The 20,577-nt window shown below is 30.8% G+C and overlaps 1 protein-coding gene across 13 annotated transcripts in view; it reads right to left on the bottom strand.

The window, feature by feature from the left end:
- Window positions 1-1,583: 1,583 nt before the first annotated feature.
- The window catches only part of LOC134684573 (protein polybromo-1-like), a 46,512-nt gene continuing 27,518 nt past the window's right edge, over window positions 1,584-20,577 (bottom strand). For 5 of the 13 annotated variants that reach the window (XM_063543871.1, XM_063543914.1, XM_063543884.1 and 2 more), the window contains 16 exons: window positions 20,396-20,534; window positions 19,735-19,836; window positions 19,352-19,426; window positions 19,022-19,168; window positions 16,803-16,963; window positions 15,860-16,032; window positions 15,189-15,286; window positions 14,624-14,695; window positions 13,466-13,501; window positions 11,215-11,409; window positions 10,499-10,624; window positions 7,440-7,650; window positions 5,828-6,019; window positions 4,016-4,112; window positions 3,377-3,603; window positions 1,584-2,945 (listed from right to left, as the gene is read on the bottom strand). In XM_063543871.1, coding sequence (XP_063399941.1) covers window positions 2,944-2,945; window positions 3,377-3,603; window positions 4,016-4,112; window positions 5,828-6,019; window positions 7,440-7,650; window positions 10,499-10,624; window positions 11,215-11,409; window positions 13,466-13,501; window positions 14,624-14,695; window positions 15,189-15,286; window positions 15,860-16,032; window positions 16,803-16,963; window positions 19,022-19,168; window positions 19,352-19,426; window positions 19,735-19,836; window positions 20,396-20,534 — 2,053 coding nt within the window. In that variant the 3' untranslated portion in view covers window positions 1,584-2,943. Of the gene's footprint in view, window positions 2,946-3,376; window positions 3,604-4,015; window positions 4,113-5,827; window positions 6,020-7,439; window positions 7,651-10,186; window positions 10,307-10,498; window positions 10,625-11,214; window positions 11,410-13,465; window positions 13,502-14,623; window positions 14,696-15,188; window positions 15,287-15,859; window positions 16,033-16,802; window positions 16,964-19,021; window positions 19,169-19,351; window positions 19,427-19,734; window positions 19,837-20,395; window positions 20,535-20,577 lie in introns of all 13 variants that reach the window. The other 8 variants (XM_063543893.1, XM_063543900.1, XM_063543907.1 and 5 more) reach the window with 8 other exon arrangements.

The raw sequence follows: 20,577 nt of genomic DNA, 5'->3' as shown, positions 1-20,577 counted from the left end.
GACTCCGGCTTCCTTCAACAATACAAGAGTGCACACGCTAAAATGTCTCGCCTTCTTTACTAATCATTGATATTATGTTGATAGTCCTAAGCATAAAGCTTTATTGAAAACTGTCACATAAACTTAACATTAACCAAGATAACTAAACAAAGACCAATGAACCACGAAAATGAGGTCAAGGTCAGATGAACCATGCCAGGCAGACATGTACAGCTAACAATGCTTCCATACAACAAATATAGTTGACCTATTACTTATAGTTTAAGAAAAATAGACCAAAACACAAAACTTAACTCTGAGCAATGAACAGTGAAAATGAGGTGGAGGTCAAATAAAACCTGTGCGACTGACATATAGAACATAAAATATTTCCATACACCAAATATAGTTGACCTATGGCATATAGTATTAGATAAAAAGACCAAAACTAAATTTTTTTAACTTTGATCACTCAACCATGAAAATGAAGTCAAGATCAGATGACATCTGCCCGCTAGACATGCACACCTTACAATCATCCCATACAACAAATATAGTAGACCTATTGCATAAAGTATGAGAAAAACAGACCAAAACACAAAAACTTAACTATAACCACTGAACCATGAAAATGAGGTCAAGGTCAGATGACACCTGCCAGTTGGACATGTACACCTTAGTCCTTCCATACACCGAATATACTAGCCCTATTGCTTATCGTATCTGAGATATGGACTTGACCACCAAAACTTAACCTTGTTCACTGAGCCATGAAATGAGGTCGAGGTCAAGTGAAAACTGTCTGACGGGCATGAGGACCTTGCAAGGTACACACATACCAAATATAATTATCCAATATAAACCTATAAGAGATAATTCAACATTACAAAAAATCAGAACTTTTTTTTCAAGTGGTCACTGAACCATGAAAATGAGTTCAAGGACATTTGACATGTGACTGACAGAAACTTCGTATCATGAGGCATCTATATACAAAGTATGAAGCATCCAGGTCTTCCACCTTCTAAAATATAAAGCTTTTAAAAAGTAAGCTAACCCCGCCGCTGGATCACTATCCCGATGTCGAGCTTTCTGGCAAGGCTTCCAAAACGGTCATATATGCCGGTCATTTGTATAATGTCCGGTAAAAGACCGGCTGGGCAAAGCATGAAACGGTGAGTTTCTGCAACAAAAGTTGAAGGCTCAACAAAAAACAAGCCCCACTAAATAGCCCAAAAGTGCTGCATAAAAGTGGCATTAAAACACTTAATCAAACCCAGTATTGGTCCTTAGTAATGATGGATGTTGCTCGTTTTGAAAACTTAATACGCACTTTCAGTCACCAATTACATATAAAGTGTAGTTCCAGGTTTAAAAAGTTTTAGAGAAAATGGAACTTTGCACATAATTTAATTTTTATTCTATTTAGCACTGTCTGTAGATGAGAGCTCTTTAAGTATAACAACAGATTTCATAACTCTTTAGGGTTTCCAAGCTTGAGGGAGTGTTGGCAACCCACAAACATAACCAACCTTGCCACATTATATTTGTGTCTGCCCCAAGTTATGAGCCTGTAATTCTATGGAGTAAAACACAAAATCAGATCAGATAAATTTCATTTATTTTTCAGATACTCCATCTTTGGCCAAACAAAATATATTTCTATTAAGAATTACATAACTGGAACTTCTCATGTAAGCATTTTTGCAATAAAGAATATTCATGAAAAGTAAAAGTACTTACTGGCTATGACTGGATATCTCCAATTAATGATTACCATATCAATAAATATCTTTAAAACATTTTCTTAATGGAGATTTTATATTCTCTTGTCAGTAATTGTACAATTAAACAGATCCTTTTGGTTTTCCAATTTTGTTCATGCAATATCAAAAACAAATATTTATAATAATATAGTGAACTTGCTTGCTTCTTTATGGAACTCTTGAACAGACACATTTATTTTCTTGGCCTAACTTTACATAACAGTAAGATGACAATATGATGACTAGCACCAATACAACAAAATGACGAAAAATACAATGAGTTTTACATGCAAAAGTTGCTCTTAGTCATGCATGTTATTTCTTTAATACATAATAAGAGTTTTATGGCATTGCATCTTTTTGATATTTTGAAAAGTGCTATTTTAAAAAATCTTTAATGAATTATAATACATAATACTACAATTTCCTATTTCTAAAATAAATTTAATGGTCACTTGTCAATTTTCTAATAAAAAACTAAAATTCATTAAAAATAAACCAAGTCATTCACTTAGAAAAAAAAATGTTCCAATGTTTTTGAATATTAGAATCTAAAGCAAGAATAAGGAATATTTATAACGAACTTAGGTCATAAACCAACATGTATAATCAAAAATTTACAACAGATATCAATAATTTCCCTTTTATTTTAACATCAGATTTACATATATAACAATAAAAGAACTTATTTCAATGTCTGTGTTCTAATTATATGAAATATGGGTAGCTTTCACACAGATAGAATAAGAGCATATGACATCCAGTATGTACAATATAAATGCAGCTGTATAACAATATTAAATGTTTTAACTTGGAATACAATAAAAGGTCAGCAAATGCTATTCCTTTTATAATATTTAAACAAATGTGGGGATATTCAAAAATTAAAAGGTCAATATATCTTAAAGATTTTCAATGTTAGGTTTTCTAAATTATGCCATCCATGACTAATTTATAATAAAATTATGTAAGTTGAATATTTTGATATTGAAGAACATTTACATGTGACAAATCTGATGAAAACATAATCAACACAGTGTTTGTCATTCCTGGACTAGTATTATGTAGAATGGATTTTTTTATGAACACAATAAAGGTTATTCCTTTGAGGAATATGTGTTTAATTATGCCTCTTTAAACAATGAATTATTACAATATGCTGCCTTTCTCATCTGTGGTAGTTGATCAATATTCTGTCTTCTGAAAATATAGAAATAAAAAGGAAAACTTATAATAAATTCTACAAAAAGATTCTATAATTTTTCAGTGTTATCCAATCTTAAAAGTATCTGATAAATTATTCAAGTTATGTTTTCTTTTTATCATTCAGAGAACATTTAAAGATGTTTATTAAAACAGTCTTCATTTACTGAGGTAGCACTCTCAGTCTCAAGTTTATCTTGCATATAAATGGTTGTCACTTCAGGTCTCCTTCCTTTAAATGTTTTTTTTTATGCTTCAACTATAAAACATGATGCATGTCAATTTAATGTTATTTTACATTGTATCTTTCAGTTCGATATACAAAACTCATTAGGGTAACCAATGCTGATGTTCATAAAAAATCTACATAGCACAGTAATATAATATAAATATATATAATAAATGAATTTCAGTAATTCAGTACTTACAAAGAGATTCAAATGGGACTGTTCTAGTTATATTAAGTGTATCTTTTAGCATCAGATCCCTTAATGCCCATAATGCATTAGAAACATTGCCATGGTAACCTGCACCTTGAGCTAACCAGCTGGCTGGCATTCGGCTTTCATCAGTTTTGGTATTTTCTGGAGTTGCTGTTAAATTCTTCTCCCAATCCCCAACATTTGGTTTATCAGCATGTAATCCTTCAATATACCTGTAAAACAAAGAATTGTTCTAAATATCTAAATACATCACTACTTTTACCTTATATTGAAGAAATAATCAGTGAACCATGTAATCTAACTGGTTACTTTGACAGTACCTTCATAAGTAGATACCTAATTGTGTGGATTGCTGACAAAAAAAAAGTTTTATGTTCATGGAATTGAACAAATTCAGTAAAATAAATATTTTGATATTAAAATGTCTTAGTATTGATGAACCATAAACTTTGGACCCCCGAAATTTGTTATCTATAGTCATATATGAACAAGCATACTATTTCAATTGCCAGATTTGTCAAGTTGGCTCAAGTATGTGTATATTTTACTATCAGGGACACTTTTGTAAACAACTTGATTAATTTTGGTAAGGTAATCAATGCTAATTAATATAAAATATCTTACCTCAAATATGCCTCTGAATGTAGAAGTCTCTGTGTCCTTGGTGGGACGCTGACAAACACAGGTGATGGAGGCTTTGGAGGGGGTAATGGTACAGGTCCTAAGAATAAAACAGACAATTTGAAAATGTAGGGATTTCATTTTATAAACAGAAACGTCAACAAATTCTGTTAACCATGCAATTCTGGAGCAAATACTCACATAACATTGTCAGGTCTTTATGGAACCAATTTATTTATTTTGTTCGACAATTCATAAAATCAAAAACTTGGTAACTACATTGAAAATTATTTTTTATGCCCCACCTACAATAGAAGAGGGGCATTATGTTTTCTGGTCTGTACGTCCATTCATCCGTTTGTTCCGCTTCAGGTTAAAGTTTTTGGTCAAGGTAGTTTTTGATGAAGTTGAAGTCCAATCAACTTGAAACTTATTACATATGTTCCTTATGATATGATCTTTTTATGCAAAATTAGAGTTTTTACCCCAATTTCACGGTCCATTGAACATAGAAAATTAAAGTGCAAGTGGCCCGGGCATTTACTCGGGACATATTCTTGTTTTGTTTAAAAAAAAAAAAGAAAAGAAAAAAAGGATAGGTTGTAAATGTACCTTGTATAAGAATATCAGAATATTTGTAGTTTATTAATTTCAGTTAAGTTTTGTAACATTTTATTGGTTTTACTTTTGAATCGAGTGTCAAATTTTTTTATGTTACTACTTCATTATTTAATCTGGCAGATTACATGCTCTGCATTGTTCCATGCAATGTTGAAAAAGATTGTCATGTTGTTAAATGTTTATTCCTTTTATCAGACCACTCACTCTTATGTAAATCAGTATTAAACAAAAGATAACTAAGATAAGAGAGATCCCTGGATTACAGTTTTAGACACAATCTTTCTTAGCAAGAGATATGTCAGGACTATTCTTAGGTTTAGTTTGACACATACTGTTAGCAAAGGAAAAAGTCAGAATTATTCTATAGGAAACTGTTTAGATGTTATTAGAAAAACAATTTATATGCATTATATTCAAAACATTATTACATCAAAACAACAATCTAGCAATACCATACATGCATACCTATAATAACTTGGATTTGAAATAAAAACCAAAACCAGCACTAATACTTGCTTGATGAAATTTGAATTATAAAACTAGATGTGTCTGTACAACACAAATGCCCTCTCCTGAGACTTATTGAAATTTTCAGACTTATCATCTGCGGTAATTTCAACAATTCATAGATTTAGACAATTTGCTTGCAGTCAATTCAGAACTGTTCAGATCCTTTTCAGACCATTCATTATGATGTTGATGCGACTGAACAGATCGTCATTGACAGCAAGGATGGAGTATCAACACTTCTAGTCTAGACATAATAAATCTGACTTCAATTTATAACAGGTTCTGTAATCCAAAAGTATTACTTTCACCATCTTTTGTAAAAGGTAAGAACATATTATAGCTGAGGAAACTGTGGAAAGATTAATTAAAATATTCATACTATCAAATAATTTTTACAAAAGTGAAAAATTGGCTCAACAAGAATCTGTAATTTAACACTGAGCCAAAAACAGTTGTTCTTTTGTATTAAAAAAATGTGCCTTCCTTTTGCTGTGATCATTGAAATAAATCTTTACAATTTTGTATAATAATATTTAACAAAGTCTTAGCTAAAATTGAACCTGATTGGATACAGAGGTAACAGAGAAGACACATGGTATTCTTAAAAACATGGTAAGACATATTAATAACCCAATAATTCCACAGTTCCTACTATTCATACATATACATTGACTTCAGTCATACCTGCAATAGACTGTGGAGGCACATTAGCATGCGGTTGTGCATGAGGGTGGGGAGCATACTGAGGGGAGGGACTGTAACCTCCTTGTCCCATAGGTCTCATTCCAGGAAAACCTTGTTGCTGGTATGGAGACATAAATCTCTGATTGGGTGGTGTTGCTCCTCTCTGCATTGGATGATATCCATTTGTATAACCTTTATTTAGGGTGAAACAACAGAAAGCAAATGAACCATGCAAGCAAAAATAAAAATCCGCAACAAGAAGCTACGGGATGTCATGCTTAAAAAGTTACAACAATATAAACATGCTTTCATTACATCAGATTTGATGTCAAATATTTTAAATACTTAACTTGCACATTTAATTTATTTTATAAAGGTTTTTGGAGTAGCTGTGTTTGTGTTTTGGGATAATTAGAAACTGTTTTAAAGTTTTTTTAATTAAAAGATTTAGATATATGCATAAACCAAAATAATAGAAAATTCTTTTTTGAGTTGTACACCCTACACATTTGAATCAAAATTGTGAGTTATATATCAACATTGTGACTTTGTTTAACAAATTTCAAAAGTGCTGAGGCCTAACACCCAATTTCATGTGCAGACTATGGAAACATTTGGTGTACCATTTGAAAAAAATCATCAGAAACGACTGGACATTGTTGAATATTCGTGGTCAGATCAGATATGAAGTGCAGTTGTTAGCATATTAAGTAAATGTTCTGTTTCAAGAAGAGATGCTCTTTTATTTTGAACATGTTTCAATAAAGGTTAAATGAAGTGCTTAGAATTCTTCCATATTTAAAATCTTAGATTTCAAATACAAATGGTTGCAGCCCCTATTAATTAATCTGAAAATTTTTAAAATAAAAAGCTTTTTTTTGGTTTTGCCAAAGCAGAGTATATCAATCCACTCAACCATATTATAGGAAATGAAATATCATTTGAAAAAATAAATAGAAACTAAGGCATTGTACATTTATCTAATGAACAATATAACCCAAATTTTTTTGTTTCAATACTCAATCCCAAGTAACCTTATGCTGTATTTATCAAGACTTAACAAAGTTTTGGACTACCATGTAGTTGTCATTTTACATGTCTAGTTAATACAAAATGCTCTATATTTACAACTTGTTCCATACATTTATTGACCAATTTTCTAGTAAGTAGCTAAATCTTTTACATATCATCAACAGCATTTAGGCAATATTTCACAGGTGAAACTCCTGGTGATCTAAGGGAAATGTAAGTCTAAATTTTTATTCAAAAGCATGTCTCCAACACTGCATATTGTTCAGATTACAGATTCAGAGAACTGTAAAGGGGACACCACAAACATTCATACTTGATCTGTGTTTTTCATAGTAAGAAGCATAACATTTGGTTGAAAGAGTGTAAACATGTTACTTTCAAAACTCCAAAGGCAAATATCATTTCCCTTACTAAATATAAGAATAATATTATTCTCTTGTATTGAATTAAACAGTATTGATAAACCAGTTATAAATGAGTCATATTAATACCAGTTTCTTAGGCTGGAAACAAACACAATTTTCGAGGTGCAAATTTACATTGAACAAGACAAACAATATTGACACAGTTAGATATATACCTTGAGCTGGTGTGGAAGGTCTAGATATCGAGGGAGACATCTTTGATAGATCTCCCCATGGACTCTGTTGTTGCTGTTGTTGCTGCTGCTGTTGTGAAAGACTCTCATTGAAGGCACGTTCAGCTTCTTGCTGCTTAGCCACTTGTTCCTCTGCTATTTTCTTGGCTCTACCTTCATACATTTGTTTCTCATCAAGACTTAAATTTCTCCACTAAAAGTTGAATACAGTAAAAAGAAATCATATAGCATGCAAAGTTAAACAATTTTTAGATAAGGTAAATCCTTTTTTTTTTTTTTCTTAAAAATCTTACATTTATTGTTTAACTACTTTTGCCCAACAACAGTAAAGAATGATAACTTTGATAAATTTTTTGTTCTTGATTTCTTTTAAAATCTTCTTTTTAACATCAACTAAGATTCATTCTTAAACAATTTTTGTTCTTGATTTCCTTTAAAATCTTCTTTTTAACATCAACTAAGATTCACTCTTAATGTTTAAGTAGTTTTAAGGCTTCCAGAAACTTGTTACCTCAGGCCTGACACACTTCAAATAATCCTTAATAAGAACTTTTGCATCCCAAGAATTTTAACTCTATCACTTATTGTTTAATGTTAAATAATACAATATTACAATGGGAAAGAAAAAAATTCTTCTGCATTTTATCATCCATTAGCTCTGTGATTAATCAGTAAGGTGCAAGATTTCTAAAAAAATCTTGCTGAACAATGCAATGTCATGCAGACAGTCCATTCTGATTTTTTATACTCTACTTCATTTTTGAAAAGGATTTAGTAAAATAAAATATTGAATCAACGGTGATTAGATCGAATGACTCTACAGAGGAACACCTTTACAGCAGATTAGTTATGAGTTATTCATTTTACTTTTACTAAACTTTTTAACCTGTTAGGTTAATTATGGGATATTATAAGAAAGAGACAATGAAAGAACAGATCAAACTTTTTATATGATTTTTTTTTTAGTTTCTTTATTTCTTTTTTTTTTCCCCTTATTTTTTTTTTTTAACAAGGAATGACTTTGAATGGCAAGTGGTGTAATCAAATCAAAAGACTGGTTTATAAATAGTTAAAAGTAATCTATAAATTCTCAAAATCTGTACCTTTAACTTCACACAATAATTGTTCGGATTTCTGTTGAAGGATATTAATTTATTTATTTAATTATGAAATCTAAATTTAAAAAAAAAAACAGGAAATTCATGCTAATTTTTTTTCAGTATCCATGAAGATATTATCCTTTTCTCCAGGTGCAAAGAAAGGTTTTTTAATATTGGAAACAATAACGACTTATGTTTATATTTTCACACAATGCATTTATAGCTTTTGATGAAATCAGATAATGAATTCAGCATTAGATGGTTTATTATGATAATTAAATATTGTAAATTTACTATCTCAATTTATTATCAATCAGTTATTCAAAGTATTTCCTAATGTAACTAAATATGTATAGAATATGTAACATGCAAAAGCTATTAAATATGAAAATGATGCTAACAAAAATTAAAAATAATGAAATATTCTTAAAATTAGCATATAACTTGCATGCCTCTGGGTTTTTAGAATAGCGCGATGTAGTTTCTCAACTTTTTTTGGTTTAACTTTCAATTAAGGTGAATAAAACAGTGGTTTTTTTAAAACTTTTTAACAATAATCATGCTTTTAATAGCTCACCTATTCAAATTAATAATGAAATTGTACACATTACAGACATTAATGTAATTACTTCAGCATAATCAAATTCAAACCATAAAGTAATGTTTAAAATTAGAACTTCGCATTGATAAAAAAATCTTGCAGACGTTTTTAAATTGTATTTGTTTATACATGACATATAAGTTAGCACATAACACATTTACATCTATCTATTCTAGGTTAAAAACAAAATTCAAAATGCAGGGAATGTAAATACACAAAATATTTTGGGAGCTACTATACATATATACAGTACACAATATACATCTACATGGACAAAACATAACAACATGTCAGCACATAAACAAATAAATGTATATAATAAAACTTTTTCAAAGAGGACACCAGTAGCGCTATTTTCTCATGAAGTGTTTAAGACCCATTGTTGTCCTTGGGCTGTTTTATGCTCTTCGACTCATTCCCTGTTTACGTTCTCAATTTTATTTTGATTCACCTATGATATCTTCTGATCACACTTTATGATGATGAGTGTTGGGTTGATGAGCAATAAACCAATGTCATTTGAAAGGCAAATAAACCATTTGCTTGTCCTCATTTAATAAGCTTCTAGAACTTTTACCCTTCTGCCAAAATATTGTGACGGAAATGAATAAAACTTTTAATTGTGCTCTCATGTCAAAAGTTCATTAAAATTAACACCTAGCTTATTTCATAATTCTGGGAAAAAATTATTCTTAAATAAGCAGATATTGTTTAAATCATTTCCTGTATTGTTGTAATCTTTGATTCTTAGTATGTAACAAAATGTGATCTTAACTGACAACTTGACTTTAGAAATGCAGACAAGACTATATTCACTTTACCTTAAACAAGTAACACAGTTTTGTTATCCCTAATTGTTAAATCTTATTTATAGATAGTACCAGTTTTATATTAAATCAAAGAAAAATGTAAGATTGGGCTATGATTACTATAGAAAATATATACAAGTAACTTTCTTGAGGTTAAAGGTCAATAAAGACTTCCTTACTTATGTAAAACCATTTATCAAGTTATTTAGATATTTTTACCTTTTCTCCCACCATACGACTCATTTCACCAAAAGATATTGATTGATTTTTCTGTTGAGTCTGTCGGCGAAAGTCCTTTGAAAACAATATATAACCGCTAGGTACTCGTGGCTTTCTATCCTACAAAATTTATATAAATCAAAACAAAATGCAACATAAAAATAATGTTACTAAGGTCCATTTAGGAAACATTAAACATATGTAATGGTCATAGAGAGTTTCTTAGTTTTACTTTTGTTTTCCTATATGGACCTTTGTCATGCATCATGCACAGTTAAACACGAGGCAACTTGGCTACATGCCACATTTTACCTTTGTCCCCACAATACGACTGATGTCCCCAAAGGAACAATCAGGATTATCATGCTGTATTTGTTTTCTTATTACTCCAGAATATACAATATATCCACTGATCTGTCTCCTCATTCCTGGTTTGGCCTAAAATATCAAAACTGCTATAATACTGAACATTTTTATTCCATTCCTTTTTAAATTATAAAAAAAAATTACATAAAAAAAAAAAAAAATCCTATTTCCTTGAATTCAAGTGCCTTCACTGCACTTCTGTGAACATACAAATCTATTTTGTAAACTCTAAAAATAGTGTTCAGGGATTAAAGTTTAGAAGACGTGAAGTTTAAATAAATAGTAAAGAAATAATAAATGAAAGTGTCTCATATAAAACTTTCAGTTGATATCAACAACTAATGCTCCTATAGGTTTACACCCAAAAGCATCCTATTAGCTGATTCTTTTGCAGACGTGGGTCAAATTTCATGAGAAAGTAATTAATTACTTGTTGATTACTGTTGCAATATAAACTGTATCATTCAAATAAAATGTAAACCATCAAGAATGAGATTCCCTGTTCTCCATAACATGGAAAAGGCAATGTAAATATTAACTTACAAGTACATTTTATTCAAAATATGCTCATATTCTTTGTTTTTTCTATTCACTTACACATAACATTAAATTAATCTACTTAGTGATCAATTCCATGCAATTACATTTACATTTGTAATTACCCCAGATCTGTTCTTTTGTACTACCTTTTTACTAGAAGATGACATTTGTTGTTTTTCTGGCTGTGGAGTAAACGATTCGAATACAGAACTAATACTGGTATCCATGGATCGACTGTCCTCATCGATGAACGACTCCTGCTCAACAAAAGAAGTGTTGGTATCTTCATTTACTTTCATCAACAAAGGAGAAGGCTCCTGAAAATCAAGACATGAAGCAGGTTAAAGCATAAGCTAGCAAACTTGGTGTTAGTGACAAAAAACAGTAACAGCACAACACTTACAGAAAATGTATAACATTTAAAAAAACTTTAAAGGAACAAGACTCCAATCTTGATCTTCTCTAGGCACTCTGGCTTCCTCCACCAATTAAAAGTGGCTGCCATAAAATAGCCCAAATGTGGCACTTAAAAGTGGCGTTAAAACACCAACAACAATCAATCAATCAATCAATCACTGACCATTATTCACTCACATCACCAAAATGTTTTATGAAAATCTGTCAAATTCCAATGGATCAAGCAAGCATCAGGCATTTGGAAAATTTAAAACGTTAAACTTGAGATAATACCAAATGTAACAACTATAAGCTAAAACTGATAATTCATTTGGAAAAAATGTTTAGTGATTTAATTTTTTTTTTCATCAATGCAAAAATTGATCTTGAGATTAAGAAAAAACAAGAATGTGTCCAAAGTACACGATGCCCCACTTGCACTATCGTTTTCCATATTCAATGGACCGTGAAATTGGGTAAAAAATCTAACTTGGCATTTAAATAAGAAAGATCTTACCATAGAGAACATGTGTTTCAAGTTGATTGGACTTCAACTTCATCAAAAACTACCTTGACCAAAAACTTTAACCTGAAACTCCCACTTTCATTTTCTATGCTCAGTGAACCATGGAATTAAGGTCAAAAGTCTAATTTGGCTTTATAATTCGAAAGATCATATCATAAGCAACAAGTATACTAAGTTTGAAGTTGATTGGACTTCAGCTTCATCAAAAACTACCTTGACTAAAAACTTTAACCTGAAGTGGGATGAATGGACAGATGAACGGACAGATGAATGCACAGACCAGAAAACATAATGCCACTCTACTATCGTAGGTGGGGCATAAAAAACTTCACTTAAACGGATATAATAACTATCTGGTTTTTAATTTCTGCCCCCAAATTTCTTATTCAGGGACAGTGTATTGACATAACTGGATCGGGTACATAAAATTAACTATATACTGTGGATTCATTAATATTCGTTGGATACCAATTTTCGTGGATTTGTGGGTACAAAGGAACCACAAATTTAAATGTTCAACAAATTTTCCAAAGAAATGTATGCTGACTTTGCCAAAACAATGAAATCAAATATCCACGAAAATAAAAGTTTTCCTCAATACACGAAAAGTGATGCTCAGTAAATAAATGAATCCACATTATCACTAGTATTTAACACAAGTAAAAAACAAAACAATAATAAACAATACTGTATCAAAGTATACTCTCAATTACAGAAAGTAGGTTCTAAAGACTAAACCTTGTGATTCAAAATCATACTGTCCTATACTCTCTATACACTTCTGTTTATAGGATTATTTGAGTCTATCAAATGATTTTCATAGATAGGTTTTGCATATGTCTATGTAATAGGCAATAGAACATTGTAATTCCAGAAACACTTTAATTTGTGTTTCCCACAAAAATTGGTAACCAACAAATAATTATAAATCCACTATAAAAGAAATCAATATCATACCTTCTTTCTATGTAAACAAATAATGTCTTATCAACGAAATAAAATGTTATTAATGTCATGCTTAAAATGGAATAAATGACTAACTAAACATAAAAACATAAAGGACTGTACATTATGAGTAATGAAACATAAAGCTAAAGTTGGCAAAATAAAGCAAGAATGATCGAGAGCCATTACAGAAATATTTTATCTCAGACTTTGTAAAACTTTTTAAACATGGATATCTGTATATTCACTAAAATGGCATTTTTTGTAATATTGTGTAGGATAAAAGAGTCAAAGAAGTAACAAAATGCTTTATTTTTAATATAATACAAAGAAAAAGTTGGTTTTTTTTGCAATCTTTTCCTAAATCTTGAAATTTTTTATAGTTGAATTTTTTTTTAAATTACAAATTTAAAAAAAATGACACAAAGCAGCACAAGTATTTTATGGTGATGATCTGTAATAACTCTAATACATAAACAATGAAAAAGCAACAGACAGATCCCTACTGTAGTTTTGATTCCATAAAGTTGACTAGAATTTATCTGGAAATACACATGCAATAATGTACATTGTCAATAACTAACTAGGTATGTTTATGAAGATATGAAACTGAATATAAGGATTATTATAAATACCGCATTCTACATAAATAAGCAATTCCCTTTCTATTTTTTATATTCAAATTATGTCATGGAACATAGTTGGCAATTCTCATTTTCCTAGATTTAACCATTACTGTTTCCTTTTCAACACAACTTCTCTCCGAGAATGTAGACATCTTGCTGTTGATATCGTAGTATTATCTACAAATCATTTTTCCCTACCATTTTTCATAAAGATGATCTAAAAAGGCATCCATACATGATAGCAAATTTCAGAATGCCTGTCATCTCATTTTTAAAGGGAACAGCTACTTTAGATTTTTGACATTCAATTTCTTTATATAGGAAACTTTTATTAACAATTTTTAATTTATTGATTTTAAGTGACATATTTTAAAAGATCTTTTATGTATTCAAAAGTTCAATATTTTGTAGACATGTTTGAACACTGTAAAACACAATTTGCAAGTGTCTTTATTTATTGGTTGTGATATCTATTATGCATATTTTCTATCTTACAAGTGTTTTAATGACCCTCTGAAGCCTCGATAATCTGTACATTCTTCATTTTTCACTCAAAATTTAAAACAAAATTGAAACGTTTTTGAAGGCTAAAATTTTCAATGGAAAACCCTATTTATAACTAACTATTAGAAAAGTCCATTAAGATTGTGTCAACAGTTTACGGTAGGTGAAATAAATGTAGTGATTTAAAACTGTGCAATCTTGTTGCAGTGAATAAACACCTTTTACTTTTATGTAAAGTTTGACCAATTGCTTTTAATCCATGCAAACTATTTTTACATTTCTGCACATTTATAATGTCACACTAAAATAATCTGAGGTCACACAAACACTAAGAAAAGCATTTCTTTTGATGTGATATAATTACTGTTACAAATTTAGTTATAACCCCTCCAAATACCACTACATTTACTGCAGAAATGTTAAAATACATATTCTGAAAACTTAAATTCTGGAAAAAAACCAGCAGCATCATATTGGAAATAAATTTTCTTTTTGTTAATGTGACCTTGACCTTAAAGTTCATATAAAACTTACCTTTTGTAGAGTAAGAGGTTTTTTGAAGAAGTAAAGTTCATCATCCGTAACCAATGGTGACAGGGTGTATTTCTGGAAAATTACATTCATAGGTAATTCAATCATTTCAAATTACAGAATAACTTGCTACAAGGGCACTGCTTGTGAAAACATGATCAGAGGAAGACCATAATTATTAAAAGATAATTGAGATTTCTTCAAATACATTTGTTTACCAGGATAAAAATATCAATGTTTAACGACTGTGTACAATTACAATTTAGTACAAACAATAGTGTTTGTGATTTCTTTGGATAAAACTAGGATATATTTGTGCATTTTATATGATTGCAAAAATTAGCAGAGTTAACAAGTGTTACAGCATATAAATTAACCATTTTAGATGATGTGTAAATAAGAAGCTATTTAGTTTTTTTTTAAATAAACAAAAATAATCTATCTACCAGAACTTGATATCATTGTAACTTTACATTATCAATCTGCATAAGGACAATGAGCATGTCCTTTTAAAAATATTTACACACAGCCACAATTTTTTATAAAAAATACTTGTAAGATCATATACCTTCAATCCTTTTCCTAATTTTTTTATAGTTTTTTCTGGTTCTAGATATTTGGACTCACAAACATATACATCATCTTCAGGAATATCTCCAATACGACCTGAAAAACAAAACAATGAAATGATTAATACTCATTACTTATTGAATCTGATAAAAGAAAGAATGCGTCCATCACATTTCCAGGTGAAGATAACTTGAAATCGAAAAATCAAAACCTTAATTTGTCAGATAATTAAAAAGTTGTCATCAAAATATACAAGTGCTCTATAAGTTTCAAGTTTATGTAACCACAATTTCGTGTACATTAAAACTAAAACTTGAAGTGATACAGGAAAGATGGATGAACAAACATACAGACAAGGTAATATTATGCCCACCTTCTATTGTTAAACCAAACAAATAAAACTGTAAAACAATTATTTTTTAGTAACACGATAGGGTGTTTTTTTATTTGGTTGACATATTTGTTTGCAGGGGTGACCTTCATATACATTTTTTAAACAATTCACTCAAGAATAATTGTGGCCAAATTTGGTTATAATTGTGCCAGTAGTTTCAGAGAAGATTTTTTGTAAAAGTTGTGAACTACGACAGACATAGATACTAAGTGATAGCAATAGATCACACTGGCCCTTTGGACCAGGTGAGCTAAATACTGTAACAAATAACTTACTGGTATAGTAATCCTTGATGTGAAGCACTGAACATTTTCCTTCAATATTATTCATTGATAATGTTTCTTCTGTTGTTGTCAAGAAAATTTCCTTCTTGTAAAACAGACGAGTTGGTGAATGTTCAATATCAACAGGAAATACAAAACATGTACTGTTAATAATGGGTTCCCCACTGTAAAAAATCATGTTGAGTAAGACTTATTAAATCCACAGTATTTAAAATTAAACTACACAAATCATGAAAGGAGAATGGTCATTGTTTTCAAAGGAATTAGATACTTTTCTACAAAACTAAGAATGTCATCATTGTTTGCTTTGAATTTTTTTAATAAATTTTGAAACAATTAGTGAAAACATATTTCATTAAACATATTTGTGATTGCTCTTTTTTTTGTCTCCTCTTCATTATCATAAACTGTCAAAGATGATTATCAAACTGAATTATTTTCAGCAACAAATCAATGTGCTTCAAAAAATTAGAACATGAGGTAAACTATCATATGAAACAATAGACAACTTTCAATGGATTTCTGTCAAAAACTTTGGTTTTAGTGAACGTCACTCGTGTGTTTAGGTGCGTCATGACATCTGTTTCAATATTGAGCGAGTGGTTGAAAAACTATAAAGCTATATTGTACAAATTATTTGGCAAATTAAATTCTTATAATTGACAATCTGCACCGCTGTCATTAGGAATTTGTGATTAAGTACCTACTGAACAAAGTTTATTTCCAGTTTATCCTACACAAAGACGATCACTAAGACGCTTGATAAACGTTTATAGGGCAGGGATACAGGCAGGCCCCTCTATCTGGTAAAAGACGTCACAAAGGCGCTTATAATTGACGAGTTTTTTCAGATGATGGATGAACTCGAAAGTGGTCTATTTCCTCCTTTTCTCATAAGAAGTTAAAAAAATAATCTAATGATTATTTAACTTACACTTGATTTGACCAAATCTTATCTATTCTACTAATAACAGGTCTGTCTTTGGCTGATCTAGCATAAACACAGTCACCAATTTTAAATGAACCAGCTTTACAGGTCAACTGTTCAAAGTAGGTCAAACCTTCTTCCCCTACTATATTTTCTATACGAACATCCTGCAAGAAAAAAATAAATTGGTTGTCCTTTGTTACTGTGTTACATTTTGGTTTTTCATTCATTATTTTGTACATCAGTATTTTTTTTTTTTTCGTTTGAATTGTTTTACATTTCAGGGCGTTTTATAGCTGACAATGCTGAATAAGCTTTCCTCATTGTTGAAGGCCGTACTGTGTCCTACTGTTAATTTATGTTTCATTTGGTCTCTTGTGAAGAGTTGTCTTGTTGGCAATTATACCATATTTTCTTTTCCATATTAACATATACTTCATATGTTTAGGACGTACAAAATAAATTAAACTAGAGGCTCTAAAGAGCCTGTGTCGCTCACCTTGGTCTATGTGCATATTAAACAAAGGACACAAATGGATTCATGACAAAATTGTATTTTGGTGATGGTGATGTGTTTGAAGTTCTTACTTTACTGAACGTTCTTGCTTCTTACAATTATATCTATAATGAACCTTGCCCATTAGTAACAGAGAAAAATATTTGGTAAAAATTTACATAAATTTACCGAATTAATGAAAATTGTTAAAAATTGACTATAAAGGGCAATAACTCCTTAAGGGGTCAATTGACCATTTAGGTCATGTTGACTTATTTGTAGATCTTACTTTGCTGAACATTATTGCTGTTTACAGTTTATCTCTATCTATAATAGTATTCAAGATAATAACCAAAAACGGCAAAATTTCTTTAAAAATTACCAATTGGAGGGCAGCAAGCCAACAACCGATTGTCCAATTCATCTGAAAATTTCAGGGCAGATAGATATTGACCTGATAAACATTTTTATCCAATGTCAAATTTCCTCAAAATGCTTTGGTTTTTGAGTTATAAGCCAAAAACTGCATTTTACCCCTATATTCTATTTTTAGCCGTGGCGGCCATCTTGGTTGGTTGACCGGGTCACGCCACACATTTTTTAAACTAGATACCCCAAAGATGATTGTGGCCAAGTTTGGATTAATTTGGCTCAGTAGTTTCAGAGGAGAAGATTTTTGTAAAAGATTACTTAGATTTATGAAAAATGGTTAAAAATTGACTATAAAGGGCAATAACTCCTAAAGGGGTCAACTGACCATTTCGGTCATGTTGACTTATTTGTAAATCTAACTTTGCTGAACATTATTACTGTTTACAGTTTATCTCTATCTATAATAATATTCAAGATAATAACCAAAAACAGCAAAATTTCCTCAAAATTACCAATTCAGGGGCAGCAACCCAACAACAGGTTAACCGATTCATCTGAAAATTTCAGGGCAGATAGATCTTGACCTGATAAACATTTTTACCCCCATGTCAGATTTCCTCTAAATGGTTTGGTTTTTGAGTTATAAGCCAAAAACTGCATTTTACCCCTATGTTCTATTTTTAGCCGTGGCGGCCATCTTGGTTGGATGACCAGGTCACGCCACACATTTTTTAAACTAGATACCCCAATGATGATTGTGGCCAAGTTTGGTTTGATTTGGCCCAGTAGTTTCAGAGGAGAAGATTTTTGTAAAAGTTAACGAAGACGGACGACGACGACGGACGACGACGACGGACGCCGGACGCCAAGTGATGAGAAAAGCTCACTTGGCCCTGCGGGCCAGGTGAGCTAAAAAAGGTTGGAATGCATTAAGTTATATAACATTTGATATTTGACATAGAAAAATTGCAGATGAATTTGGCTATTTGGTTTAGGTTTCCTTTTTATGGTATAGCTCTGATTCTATGCATTCTGGTTTTCAAATTATAGTTTTTTCCTGATGGAGGAGAAAAACTCTTAAGACCCGCAAAATTATCTACTGGTATTTTCATTTAATCTTTGAATATTAAGATATGTGTTAATTTAACTAAATTTAACAAAAAACAGACTGCAAATGGACATAGAAATATAAAATTTTATAATTTCCTCTAATCCTTAAATGTTCAGATGTTGTCTGCACTTTGGTCGGGTTGTTGACTCTTTGACATAGTCACCATTTCCATTCTCAATTTTTTAACAAATAAACCCCCCAAAAATGCATAAAAATTATCCTCCAGTCCTGTTACAATGTACCTACCAGTCTGACTTTGTCCAGGACACTATTGTCTCCATCGTCAGCTTCATCTTTCTCTTTGTCAACAAATACAGAAGCTACTCTGATAGGTACCAGGGGAACCTCCCTAGGTATTAACATCACTTGGTCATTCCTTGGAACTGGCCAAATCTACAAATAAATGTACTGAAGTAAGTATAAGATTATTTTATCAACCTGTGGCAACAGTGGCAGGTTATAGAGGTATTTCTCATTGTTAGTAATATCAAACTGAAAATAATTATATAAAAAAACCTTAAATTGTGATCAACAGAAACTTCTCTTTATAAGATAAGATCTGAATTTTACTTTTACCTTTATCTTCTTAAAACCTCTGAGTCTTGACGAGTATCTTGATTCACACACATATACATCTTTATCTGAAAATCCCTGAAAATATATGTATATTATATAATGTCTAAGTTGTTGAGTTCTTAATTTTTCATACCTTTTCTCCATTATAATTTGTAACAACCCTTAAAACAAGAATTTAAACTTGAATCTCTTTAAGTCACTTTTTGTAACTTTTGCTGCAGATGATAAAAAAATGTTCTTTCAATTATTTTGTTTAGATATATTTGAAATACACATGTAACTGTCACTTGAAGAATACATACAAAAATAAATAAATGGTGTTATTCAAAAAGGAAACAGAAAGTTTAAGATAATGTATCATAGTATTACTAGGACTGACATACCTCAGGTTTCATTTTGAAGTACTCCTTGACATGCATGACAAAACATCGACCTATGACCTGTGTTAATGGTACGTTTGTGTACACATCACTCTTGAATACTTCCTGTAATAAGAACGACATGCATTGTACATTGAAACTGTTAAAAGTCTGATTTTGTCTCTAAACCTATCTGGTATATAGAATAAGTCTTTATTTTGGGTTCTTGCAAATGAGTTCCTTATCATCAAAAGATCATTTTTTTTGCTATAAAATGGTACCAGTTGGTTAGTTCTTTGTATCATAATGATAATCAAGAACATAACACCCACTCCAATATTACAATAAATGAATCTTGATTTTTATTTTTTTTTTTTGGTGTTTTTATGCCCCTTTTAAGCACCGCATTTAGGCTATTTCATGGCGGCCAGTTCATATTGGTGGATGAAGCCAGAGTGCCCAGAAAAATCATAACCTTCGATAGGAAAACTGACAATCCTACTCAATTAAGATTTGAGTCCAGTGCACTCACAAGAGCGGGGTTTGAACTCACAACTTCAGTGTTGACTGGCTAGTGATTACAGTAGTAACTACTTAGACCACTCAGCCACCGAGGCACCTAAATGAATCTTGTATGGAACCTTTATAATCAAAGAAAATATCTATAAGAAGAAGTCATACTAACCTTCTCTAGAAATTTTCTGGTAGCAGAATGAAAGGTTTCATTTGGACGATAAAACCAGAAGCCATACAATGTTTGTACACCAGCACTGTCCACAAATAATTTCTCAATACACAGAATATGTGGTTCCTGGACTTCTTCTCTGAAAAACATATGGTATTCATCAGATTAAAGCTAAATGCATT

This window comes from Mytilus trossulus, chromosome 1 (genome assembly GCF_036588685.1).
Source record: "Mytilus trossulus isolate FHL-02 chromosome 1, PNRI_Mtr1.1.1.hap1, whole genome shotgun sequence".
Lineage (NCBI taxonomy): Eukaryota > Metazoa > Mollusca > Bivalvia > Mytilida > Mytilidae > Mytilus > Mytilus trossulus.
Note: the sequence above shows the minus strand (reverse complement) of the source record. Positions and strands in the feature narration are given on the sequence as shown.